Source organism: Neopsephotus bourkii, unplaced genomic scaffold, assembly GCF_033783945.1.
Source record: "Neopsephotus bourkii isolate Nb327-2 ecotype Australia unplaced genomic scaffold, CSIRO-AGI_Nbou_v1 NB_565, whole genome shotgun sequence".
Lineage (NCBI taxonomy): Eukaryota > Metazoa > Chordata > Aves > Psittaciformes > Psittacidae > Neopsephotus > Neopsephotus bourkii.
In genome coordinates, this window is record NW_026901066.1 from 1061595 (window position 1) to 1074012 (window position 12418).

At 39.5% G+C, this 12418-nt stretch overlaps 1 protein-coding gene across 1 annotated transcript; it reads left to right on the top strand.

Annotated features, from left to right (window-relative positions):
• Positions 1–9771: 9771 nt before the first annotated feature.
• MSGN1 (mesogenin 1) lies at positions 9772–10703 on the top strand. Its single transcript, XM_061351163.1, has one exon. The coding sequence runs from the start codon at positions 10117–10119 to the stop codon at positions 10630–10632; it is 516 nt and encodes a 171-aa protein (XP_061207147.1). The 5' UTR covers positions 9772–10116; the 3' UTR covers positions 10633–10703.
• The last annotated feature ends 1715 nt before the right edge of the window (positions 10704–12418 follow it).

The following is a 12418-nucleotide window of genomic DNA, read 5'->3' on the forward strand; positions in this document are numbered from 1 at the left end:
ATATATTTGAACTTCTCTTATTAGAATTTCTTTGAGGCTAGAGAATGTCCTCATGGAAGATTTTCAAGGAATGCAGAGTCTGATATAAATCCCTGAGCTGTAAAGATTGGCTTCTTCTGTAGGTTTGAATTTACTGTTGAAATGGAACCTCTCACTGTAGGACCCTTCAAGAATTTTTGGCGCCAAGCAAACTCAAGAAAAGAGTGTGACAGCCCCATGGAGATATTTCTTAAATATAGAATCATAGAATCACAGAGTCACCATATGTGAGCAAAATCAAGCTTATAACCTAGAATATAAAAAGGGTGTTCTTAATGTTTGCTTAATGACCCCAGAAGAAGTCGGGAGTCACAGGATTCAGGAGGAACATATTTGAATGTGTGGAACAGGATTATTGTACCCCTTGTGATTGTCTAAAATTTTAAATAATCAGCTGATTTCTCTGCCAGATCAAAGTGTTTAATTCCAAGTCTGTAAAGTCAGGGGCTCATTTCACTCTCATCTCAGGCTTGATTCCTGAGGGAGGCTGTGTTCACTAAGTAAAAATTCCCTGCATGGAATTCTTTCCTGTGCCATAAGCAAATTATATTTCTCCAAACTGAGCTTTTACTTTGAAATAAGACAAGGCTTGCAAAGTTTCTTGGAGGAGGATAGCCTGTCTGATCTCAGAAAAACTCCAGTGATGGAGGTGTCTAGCCAAATAGCTGGCTTCAGGCTATGTTGTGTTTAGGAGGATGCAACGCACCACCCCCGAATACTAAAGTTGTGTAATGAGTATTGATCAGCCATTGTCTGAAGTACATTGAAAGTAGCAGGGACTATAGTACATTGAAAGTAGCAGGGACTATGTAAATGTTAGCTTAGTTTATATACACATTAATAAGGAATCACCACTAGCTAATTTGAGTCCCCGCCGCCCCCCCCCCCCCCCCTTAAAAGATGCTCCTTCAACATAAGCGTTAACTTCACTTTGAAGGTACCTGAAAATTCAATTCCTGGAACATTTTGTTCTTCAAAAGAGAGCAGTATCCATCTGTGCTTTCAACTCATCACAGAATGTCAGATATCAGATAAGAGCAAGAGACTGATGAGTGTGCATCCCAGCCTGACAGGGCAGGTCAATGTCAGGGAAATATTTTTTCCCCTCCTCTCCCTCTTCTCCCTTCCCCTTTCTCTCCCCCTCTCCCTTTCTTTCTGCCTTTTCACTTCCCTCTCCTCCTCTCCTTCTTTCTGCAACACATTTGCCACTATTTACCTTAGAAAATAATTTCTCTGGGGACTCAGTTGGCTTAAAGCAATATTTAATTGGAGAATTTAGCTTTAATTGTTTTCTGATACTCTCTCCATTTTATGCAGTATTTTGTAATAAGGAAGTGTCACAGGTTGACCTTTGTGGTGGACATCATGCAGAAGACCTTGGCAGAGAGGTGATCCCTCTGCCAGCAGTCTATATCTAAGGATGAGAGATTTGGGAGAGCAGGAGCAGAAGGTTCAGACTCAGACCATGCAGGTCAGTCACAGGGTGGTGGACAGGACCTGATTTCCTGTCCATGTGATTGTGCTGCCTCTCCAGACGGTGCTTTACTATCCTCCCAGATCTGCAACAAACTGGACCCTAGAGAACAGAATTTTAGCCAGGACCAGCTGTCCTCAAGATTTGCATAACTGCTGTTGTAAGGTTTACCTGCTTATTCATGCATGTGCTGATTTTACACATCCCAATTGCCATTAACTAAACAAGAACTTAGGCAGGGTGCAAACCAGATGTCTGCGTCTCATCAGTGACGAGGTGGAGAGTAGATACAGTTAAATGGGCAGCCAGAGTGAAGACAAGCTTAAAGTTCAGTAATCCCTTTTCCTGCTAGTTCTACATTTTACCTTCTCTTTGTTCCATCTGCTAGATTTACAAACTTAACTTACTTTCCCATACATAAGTTTTCCTGGTAGGAATTTACATTTTTTGATCTCATGCATTTCAAAACAGAAATGAAAATAAGATAAGAGCTCTCTAAATAGCAGTGGCCTGAAGTAAATGACTTTCTGCAACTTTGCAAACCTTAACTGAGCCCCTCTGTGTAACTATATACTGTAACTATAACTATTGTAACTATTTAGTCAATAACCTGTGCTTTGGACTTCCTGAAAAGCCTGTTTCCAGTGGATAGTTAGATGTTTCCTGCTTCTAACATTAACTTTATCCATGCAACTGAGCAGACAAACAGAGATGTATGATTTATATGGGTAAGGGATGTTAAAAAAGGCATCATGTTCTACTGTCAGTACCAAGAAGCACCAAAAAAAATGAGACTGAAAATTCAATAGATGAAACCTAAAAAAACCCCAAACCAAAACCCACAACAACAAGGAAAGAGAAGAGAAAAGATAAAGAAAAGAGGAAAAAAAAAAAAAAGTTTAGTCATAGATGGGACAAGCTAGAGGTAGAAAAAAAATGAGATGAAAAATAAAAGCTAATAATTAGGCAAATAAAGGGAGCAGGGTCTTCAGTGGTGGACAGTAGACCTCTACACCATGCTCTTGTCACCCAAACACAATTGTCCAAAAATCTAATTAGACAGGAAAAGTATATTGGTACTTTCTATTATCCTAAGTACAGCAGGAAACCTACAATGCATCACTGAAAGGTCAAAGGCACCACATCAGAACTTGATGTTGTCTCTCCTTCCACTGTGAACTTCCGCAGAGTCTGATTGTTCTTTTCACTCTCCCATCAGGGAGTTGCAGGCAGTGGTGAGGTCTCCCCTTGAGCCTTCTTGTCTTCAGGCTGGACAGATTCAACTCCCTGAGCAATCCCCATTGGCTGTGGTTCACCAGCCCCCGGCCAGAGTGGTGATCCTTCTCTGAAGTCTCTCAACCCACGAGGTTCCCCAAGTCTTCTCAGAAGCCACCTCCTGTCCAGACACTCTGAGCCTGTGCTGCTGCATGGGCTTATCCCACCCAGCACAGGTGTTTGCATTCTCTTTCCTTACACCTCCCTCCCAAGGCTGCACCCAGATCATTTTATCCAGCCTGTCCAGGTCCCTCTGAATGGCAGCTCTGCTCTCCAACATGTTAACCACTTCCTGCATTTCAGTATAATCTGAAAAGCTCTGTATGTGCAATGTTACCTATAAATAAAAGGGAATCATTTTACTTAAACATATTGATGAGATTTTTATAAACCTGAGTGTAATTTGTTAGGCAAATTTTGTGGAAACATTCATAGCAACTGAAAATTGAAATATCCCAAACTTAATATACCATTAATATTCATCAGTAGACTACAGGACAGGCTTGGGTTTTTGTGGGATTGAATGTGATTAAAATTACGATTTAGCAACTTGCCAAGAAATTTAAGATTGCAATTTAAATCAGTGTTCCTCACCTGTGGGTTAAGCACATGCTTGTGAAAGGTGGCTTCAACAGGCACACAATGCTTTATTTCAGAGTATGAAAAATGTAAGAGCTATATAAAATTTGTAATCTAACACTTGTATGTTGTCTTTTATCCAGACTATTGATCCATTTTATAACTGTTAAACTGAACTGCAGGCTGTGTCCAGAGCATAACTTCATTTAGCACTGAGATGAAACATGTTTTCTAATAGCAGGATGCAGCAATTCTGCACATCAGTGCTAGGACACAAGGGAGGAAAAAATGAGCAGATACTGATGAGGAGGTTTAGCGGATGAAAAGGAACAGCCTGAGCTGAAATGTAATCACAGCAACTGAAAAATAGTTCCCTTCAAAACTACCCGGCTTTAGCTGTGCAGCTTGACTAGAAATAGTCATAGCTGAGCTTTTAATGCATTTTCCTAGTTATTGGAATTTCTTGTGAGATTTACCTCGTTTTGGAAAATTCCTCATGCTGCAAAATGAACCATTTAGAGCACAGATCACGAAAGCCCATTGTAATAGAGGAAAGCAAGAGTACAAACCCTTAGGTGCTATCTCGGTTCTTTAAAAAGCCGTGTGAAACCACTATCACACATGGCAAGCGCAATCATCAAGATGTTCATGGGGCAAGTAAAAGAAACACTTGGAAATAAATAATATTATACTTTATAATTTATTAAATTGAATGCATGTTTTTGGGTAGAAAAAGAGGCAGTCCTGATGAACCTGCCATATTTACAGGAGGTAACCCTCCACCTCTCCGTGAAAAACCTGAAATATATCCATTTCATTACAGCAAAGAAAATTTTTTAAACCAAATGTGAAATCTGGTACAGTGAAGCTGTGCTAAGCAATAATGGAGTTATCCTACTGAAACAGCTTCTATTATTTTGATAATACCTGTTACTTTTCATTTTCTGAGCAAAATAAACCTTGTTAGGCTCCCTTTCCTCCCCCAGCTTTGCCCTTTCCTTCTGGCTGAAGCAGCCAGTAGACATTAAAGACCAACCACATAGTCAAACCTCCTTTCAACTTCTGTTAACAGGGGTATTAAAAAGACATTCCTAAATATCAGCTGAAAACCACTAGGTAATAAACTCCCTACTTAAAAGCTGGCTAGGTGTAAATTCCACACGTAGGCCTTTTCATCTGGGAAGCCAGTTGCTTAGAGATCAGATGTTTTAAATGAATTGCAGAGCTGATGTCACTTGTCAGTCGATGGAGACTGCCACTATTTGGAGGATCAAATACTTAACATTTAAGTATGTAAAGCACATAGATAGGCCCTGATCCTACCAGAGCAATGCCAGAGAGGTGCTTGTCACTATACAAAGCCCTTGTGAAATCAGTGTTACTTACTTGACTGTCTTTTCTCCATGAGCAGGCTCCTAGTTTGCTCTTTCGGACTTGTACCCTTGAGAACATTAACAGTTTTAAACATTTGTGGCAGGAATTTTTAGCAGCACTAGAACTAGCCTATTTCTGGTCTTACTACAAATGAATAGCAATGTTTTCTTTTGTGCTAGCCACAGGTTTGTTTGGCCAAAGACAGTAATAACAGTTAGACACCAAATTTACACATGGTTTTTATGGATTATAGTAAGGGTTTTGGCTTCCTTTTCATAGGGCTGGACTCAGGATCAGTCATGACTCTCTTACTGCCTTCTTTCCCAGCTACAGGGAATTGTAGCTGGCTGTTCATCCATGTTCTTTAGCATATTGACCTCAAGAAAAGAAAAAAAAAAAAAGGAAAGGGAAAAGAAAAAGAAAAAGAGAAAAAGAAAATGGAAAACGTAAAGGAAAAGAAAAAGAAGAAGAAAAAGAAAAATAAAGGGGAAAGAGAGAAAGAGAAAGGAAAAGGAAAAGGAGAAAAAGTATGCATTTGTTGACCAGCTTGCTTACCTAGAAGTTTTATCTATTTCAACAGAGGTTGGACCCAGATTAAACCATCTTCCACAAGTTAAAAAAAAAAAGCTGCAAAATCTACACATTTAAAAATAAATGCATCTGTCAAAGTTGAGGGAAAGCCTTAAGAAGGAGAGAAGCATTGTCTGGTGGCTCATGTGACTCTGGATAACAGATGTGGAGGATCCTTCTCTTCCTTTATTGCCAACTTGGGTGTAAACTGAGGTGTTCAACACTATTTTTCAGAAGTGTTGAACACCTGCTGCGTCTGCTGGAGTTAGTGAGACCTGCAGCTGCTTGCCCCACATTTTATATATGGGGGATTGACTCCTCATCCACGCTTCTGTAAAGCTGGATGGTGACAGCCACCTCCTCAGCAAGTGGGCAGAGCAGCAGCTAATACTTGGGAAACATCTTATTAAATGAGAAGTGAAGCAACTTTAAAAGCTTTTGAGACATAGATATTTTTTTCATGGTACAAACTGCAAGATGAAGCTTTATCGTCTAAGTGCTCTACAAGGATATTAATATGGTCTGCTTCTTGTCAATAAAATAAGACTAGACTTCCATCCTAATTGTAAAGGAAACCGACTGTTATGGGAGTAGTGTTACTGAAAGACATTTATCCATGTTTACTTAGTTTCAGCCTCTGCATTCTTCCTATCCAATATGAGTTTTTACTTTTGTCACAAGTCTCTTTCTCCTACCAAACTCACAGCTTGGTGGAAACATACTGTAATATAAGTTAAATAAAGTAGATCAGTCTTTAAATAACTTCACACCAAAAAAATTGTTTATCTACCATACTCGAGGATGACAGTGATTATCTGCACAACCTAATGTAAATTTAAAACCTGAGTCAGACACATATGGAAGCTCTAAAAGTTTTCTATTCCATATATGTTTTTTTGTGAACAGAAAAGTTTTTGTTCCTCCCATGTTTCTCCTATATTCCTCCCATGTTTCTCCTCCCTTCTGTAATGAATTCAGAAATATGAGCAGGGAACCTTTCATTTTAAAAGAGATGAAAATTAAACTGTTAGCCTTTACAGTGCAGGATAAATTGCTGACAGGAAAATCAAAACTATCAGTCAAGCAGAAAATGCCTCATCAATTGTTAAGTGTCAGTTTGTGTTTCATTGTTGTTAACCTTGTATCTCACTAGCCTTCAGTGTTCTGACATTACTGCCAGACAAAAAGGGAATTCCTAAAAATTGTGAGAGGTAGAATGAAATAAAGATTGCAAATGAAATAAAGATTGATTTTCCCCACAGATTTACTTTCTAGGAAGGTGCCAACTGACATAATAGACTTTCTTAGCTCTTTAGTGAGAGAGCATTAAATAGTCATAGCGTATACATAAATAAATCTGGTCTCCAGCCTGTAGCCATGCCTTGCTCTGTATACTGCTTTTTAAAGCCTTGTTATAAAACAACACTGTGACCTGTTCTGCTGGTAATTTCTGCCTGTTACATTGTCTCTACTTTGCGAGATAGTTTCCTAAATGAGGATTTTTGTATTTATGGGTGGAAATGTAGTGCTATCCAAAACTACATACCACGAGACTATGTTGGCTTAAATAGGTTGTGTACAGCAATTGTGGAGACAGACATCCCATAGGCTATGGATCATACAGGGATTATGGAGAGAGATTACATAGCTTCCTGATTTGGCCAAAACTGAGGCAAACTTCATGTGAGTACATTTAGGGAACATAGGGGCTGTGGGTAGACATGGGTGGCTGTTTTTCAGAACTGAACCTTTGGCTGCATCTATAGCAGTAGAGCAACAGGGCCATAGCTCCTTCTTTGGCTCTGAAGATGTGTTATGGCACAACTTGCTTTCATATGGGTAAAACCTTTGCTCATGCCTATGCCTCTGGTGGCATCTCCTGAATCACAGGCAACATTTGGGACATAACTAGGTGGGTCCAAACTCAAATAGCACCAGGGAATATGATGGTAATAAACAAGGATGCACAGATGCAAGACAGTTTTCAAGTATGAGCATTAACCTCTTATCTCGTAATACAGAAAAGCCTGTAAATTTTTTGTGTCTGTGAAACAGTTTAGAAGAGTATAAGCTTGTAAGATACAGTGATTTTTCATGCAAGCAGAGCAGTTGTCCACATGCTCTAATATCCTGTCATGGTTACTCTAAACATTTACCCATAAGATTTAAGAAGAGATACAGCTATTGCTATAATTTGCATTCCTCTTCCCTGTGCAATCTCATCTGAATCCCTAAATGTTAGAATACAAAGATGAAATCAGAGAGTGTTTACCCATCCTCTACAGCAATAGCAGCTTGGACATGCACAAAATCTTTTCCCTCTTGGTGTGTGAGCAACACCTTCTATGATTTACCCATAAAAGAGGAATACAAATAAACTGGCAACATGCATTATTTATAATCAGTAAACAAGTGACTTGTTGAGATTTTTGCTTCTAAATTGGACTGCCTATAATTAACATATGACTCCATAATCAAAACTGCTGGACAGAGCAGTTTATATATATACATATATGTTCAATGTGTGGGGTTTTTTTTAATCTATTTATATACACACACACATATACATATATTTGCAATCTCCTTTTTCTTGGCACACCTTGACAGAAGTCCCTCCTCTTCCACCTCCCACTCCTGTTTTTTTTGTATTTGTAGACTTCTAATTGTTGTATTTACCAAAAAGGGAAAGACATAAAGTAAAAGCATGGACATGCAAATGGAAAAGGCACCATAGACACAAATATGGGGAGGAAAAGAGAAAAAGAGTGGGAAAGAAATTTTAAGTGGGACAAAAATGAATCCCCTCTTTATGCCAAATTAGGCCTCATGTTTAACTTCTGGCCTTGTGACCATTGTCTTGATGCTCAATGAAACACATCTGTTCACTGAAGTCACAGAAAATACGTGTCATTCATCTTGTGTTAATTTTAATCTGTAGCAGACATTTGTGATTCCTGTGACTGTTTCAGCTCATTTTCCTTAAATGAGTAAAGGAGAGCTCAGAATATGGCAGGGCGACCATAAAACCCCAATGCAATCCTCACTGTGGAGAGCTGTGCCCCAAGTTTCTGCACAGAATCATAGAATTAACTATGTTAGAAAAGACCTTTAATATCATCAAATCCAACATTTATACCAGAATTGCCAACAGGGGCTAGATGCCATCATAGTCCAACTGTTTCAGCCTGGGATGAAGTGCAAAAATGCTTCACTCTTTGGTTCTGTCTTACTCATCTCAGCTTAAAATCGCTGTCTCCCACAAGCTGCTTCCCAACATTTTCATTCCAACCTTACCAAAACTCGCAAAACCTTTCACAATGATTATGGTGAGTATTGGACTGTTGTGTTGGTTGAGGTGAGGATTTCACAGTCAGAAAGAAATGTATTCTAGAATGGCACAGCTGAAGCATTCACCCCACTTTTCAGAGTGCATTATGGTGCACACAGAGAACACTACACGGAATAAATCTCTGAATTAAATCCTATTTTCTTTTACCTGAAGTTGTCATTCTTTTTCCCCTTCTTTTTTTTTTTTTTTTTCCTGCTTCATGTATGGGCAGATACAAAATCATGGCTGGCAGCCAAGCTGCTCAGGATAGCTGCAGAGCTCAGTAGTTTTGGACAGTTTTCCTGGCTCTCTTAATGATTTGCTCTGTGTTTTTGGGTGAATTACTCCTTGCCTCTGCTTATCCATTTCCCCAGAGTAATAGCGGTCATTTATCATCACTATAAGCTGTTCTGAAGCCTAGATATGGAAAGTGCTCATAATTAATGCTATTAACTTATAGGATATATGTTTTCACTGAACTGCCTAGTATAGAACTTCACCGTTGGGTTGAGTCAGGGCTGGGAAAAGTTTATTTTTTGGCAGAAGAATGGAGTCCTAGAGACAGAAAGCTTTACAGAAATAGCTAGTCTTCTCTTACACGTGTAATCTGTAAGTTTCTTTGGATGACATTTCTATGTAAAATATTTATCTAGGCCCAAAGTTGATACACTGTATTTTATTTAATAGACTTCTTTGTAAGACTATATTTTCCTATTTCTTTTCTTTTTTTTTAATGGAAGTTTGTTTACAATTACAGATTTCTTTTTTATTTCCCAGTCATGATTTAAAATAACAAATGAATCTACAAGCTGCAGAGGAATGCATTGCTCTTCATTTCTCTTTTCTGCTGCTGAAAACCAAAGTGATCTGGAGGGAAGCTGCAATTTCATGAAAAGACAATTTCAAGAGCCGTAACACAGACAAATCCAAAAAAACCCCATCTTTGACTTTCATGATTAAGTTGCAGATAATGAGAGACTACTTCAGCAGCAGTGAGCACAAATCAAATCATCCCTGCTGTAGTGCCGTCGCATTCAGTTACACAGAAATCAGGGCTCAATGGCTTACATTCAGAGTTTGCATTAGCAGCCATTAAATTCTATGTCTGTAAATTGTTTGTAAAAGGTTAATTTTCTTTTTCCTATCTTACTACTTATCCCCCCAGCACAATGTAGGTGCGCAGCCTTAATTGGTTTAGTTGCAAGAAGATAATCTTTTTTTCCTCCTTTCTTTCTGTTGCCTGTTAGCTTAAAGGCTTTTTAGCTGAAGGTTGATAATTATCACCGGGAAGAAACTAGCACATCAGGAGTTCATTTTCCATCTTAGCACTTGTGCTGCTCCTTTGAACTCCTCTCACCAAACCCGTGTTCCCACTCTGTCACTTTCCTCCCTCCATCATAAAAAGGTCTCAGCAGCCAGCGGCTCCAGGCTTTGCTGGCAGGCAGAGGGCATTGCTTCTCCCGATCGCTTCTCCAGCATGGACAAACTGCAAGAGACACTGATAAACATGGAAGACACTTTGGGTTCAGAACACTCTATCTGCTTATCATCCTGGGACTGGAAAAGCACCACTGGGTCTTTCGAGCTGCACCCCATCTCATCTCCGCACAGTTTATCCCCAGCACCCTCCTTTGAATCCTACTCCTCATCCCCTTGCCCAGCAGCAGTGGAGACCCCCTACAGCAGCAGCAGTGGCAACCTGGTGGGTTACAGCCTGGTGGACTTTCCCCCTGCCTACCTACCCAGCCCCGGGCAGGCTCGGCTGCCCAAGGGCACAAAAGTGAGGATGTCCGCCCAGCGCAGGAGGAAAGCCAGTGAGAGGGAGAAGCTGCGGATGAGGACCCTGGCTGATGCGCTCCACACACTGCGCAACTACCTGCCCCCGGTCTACAGCCAGAGAGGACAGCCCCTCACCAAGATACAAACCCTGAAGTACACCATCAAGTACATCAGCGAACTGACGGAGCTCCTCAACAGCGTCAAGCGGGTGTAGACCCCACCTGGTGAACCCACCCCAGCACGCTCAGAGTCTTTACAAACAAAAAACCAGCAAAATTTCTTCCTTGCCAGAGCATGGGTTGTGAGAGGAGGACAGAACAAGGGAGGGAGAGCGAGGGCCAGTGCTGTACACATGACGTGGTGATGGAAGGTGATGTAGGATTGCCTAAAAACCTGAGCTACAGTTTGCTGAGACAGAAGTCTTTTTGCATTTTTATGTCTTTCTTTTTTTTATTAGTAATAAACTTCTGAGAGATATTAAACCTATTCTGATACAAAAGTGAAAAAAAAAAAAAAAAGCCAACTGATCTTCCTAGGATTTACTTATAACTGTTCTGACAGATCTTCTGCTTATTAAGGACAATAGTAAATCCATAGGTTTTAAACTGAATTTTAACAAAAGAATTGACAATGCTATAAGGGTTCTATGTGTATTGGTTTGCACGCACTTTAATACTAGGATGAGGAAGAACATGTATGGTTAGTTCAAGTATTGTCTATTTATCCACTTTTCCAGTGTACCTAAAAAAAATCAAGAAACTAAGTAATAATGAGAATATATTTGCTCACGAACAAATAGATACCAGTATCATAGCCTGTATTCTGTATATCTGATTGATAGTTAAGTAAAATCTAACAATTACTGTTAAATATTGAAAATGAAATATAAACAAACTGACATTTTGTATAGATAAATTGCTGTTATAATCCTCTCTTCTTTATTAATATATACAAAACCATACAATATTTCTGTATTTAGTGTATAAAACCTCCTTGCTTCAATGCCTGATAAATTATGGAAGAAGTTTTCACATCAAATTGCTAGAACAAATAAGATTAGGCTGAATTATCTTCCTGTTCTTCCTACTCTCCGACATGAAATAAATTGATTCAGGTATGAGAAAGATGCAAAATCTTACCCTCAAGGTGTACTGAAACCTAGGAGGGCTCTAGTAACCATAATATCTCCTTATTAAAAGCTGTCAGATCAGCCTTTTCCTACAGCTAGTAACAGTCCTGTAAAGCACAAACCAAAACCAAACTAATGGGAACTTAGTCTTAATCTTAATTACTTTGACTTTGTTCCAACAGACATCACAGAGCTCTTGCCAAACCACCAAAAAATAGGGGTTGTTGTGTAAATCCCATTGCAGACTGATTCATCAGATTTGTCTGCACTGAGGCCAGGAATATACAAGAGAGGAGCAAATCCCAGGGCTGAGTTGTGTGGAGCTAATTAAGACAGATTAATCTTTTCTCCAAGGGCCGATGTAAGGCATAGCAAGAGCAGGCACCAGGAGCTAACAGGCTTGTCTCACCGGGATGGACATATCAGCATATCTCTGTGGGACAGATGGCTTAGGTTTTAGGTTTGTGGATACACCCTGTAGCAGAGCACTGTAAAGTCAAAACTTTATGGTATCCTTCTCTTTTTCCCTTTCCCTCTGTTTGTTGGAAAGAAAATACAATTGTCTTTGACCATTTTTTAGTCCAAGACTCAGGCTAAGCTGACTCTGTGCTCTTCTCACATGGTACACGCATATTGCAGCAAACAGTGTGAAATCCATCAGTGTTTCAAAAAGAAGCTACATTGAAATTTATGCAGATAGCACTGGCCGTCAAGTGTAACCACATTTAAGCATATCCCATATGCTCCTGTTTTGTTTTAACCCATGTTAGATTTCTCACAATCTTTAGGATTTTAGCAAGAGTATAAGGAGAATATTTTTTTTAAGCTGTGTTGGATTTGCATGGCAAGGTTTTGGTAGCGGGGGGGACTA

Excerpts from the sequence above, each read along its gene's own strand:
- MSGN1 (XM_061351163.1), top strand. The coding sequence starts at position 10,117 with ATGGACAAACTGCAAGAGACACTGATAAACATGGAAGACACTTTGGGT.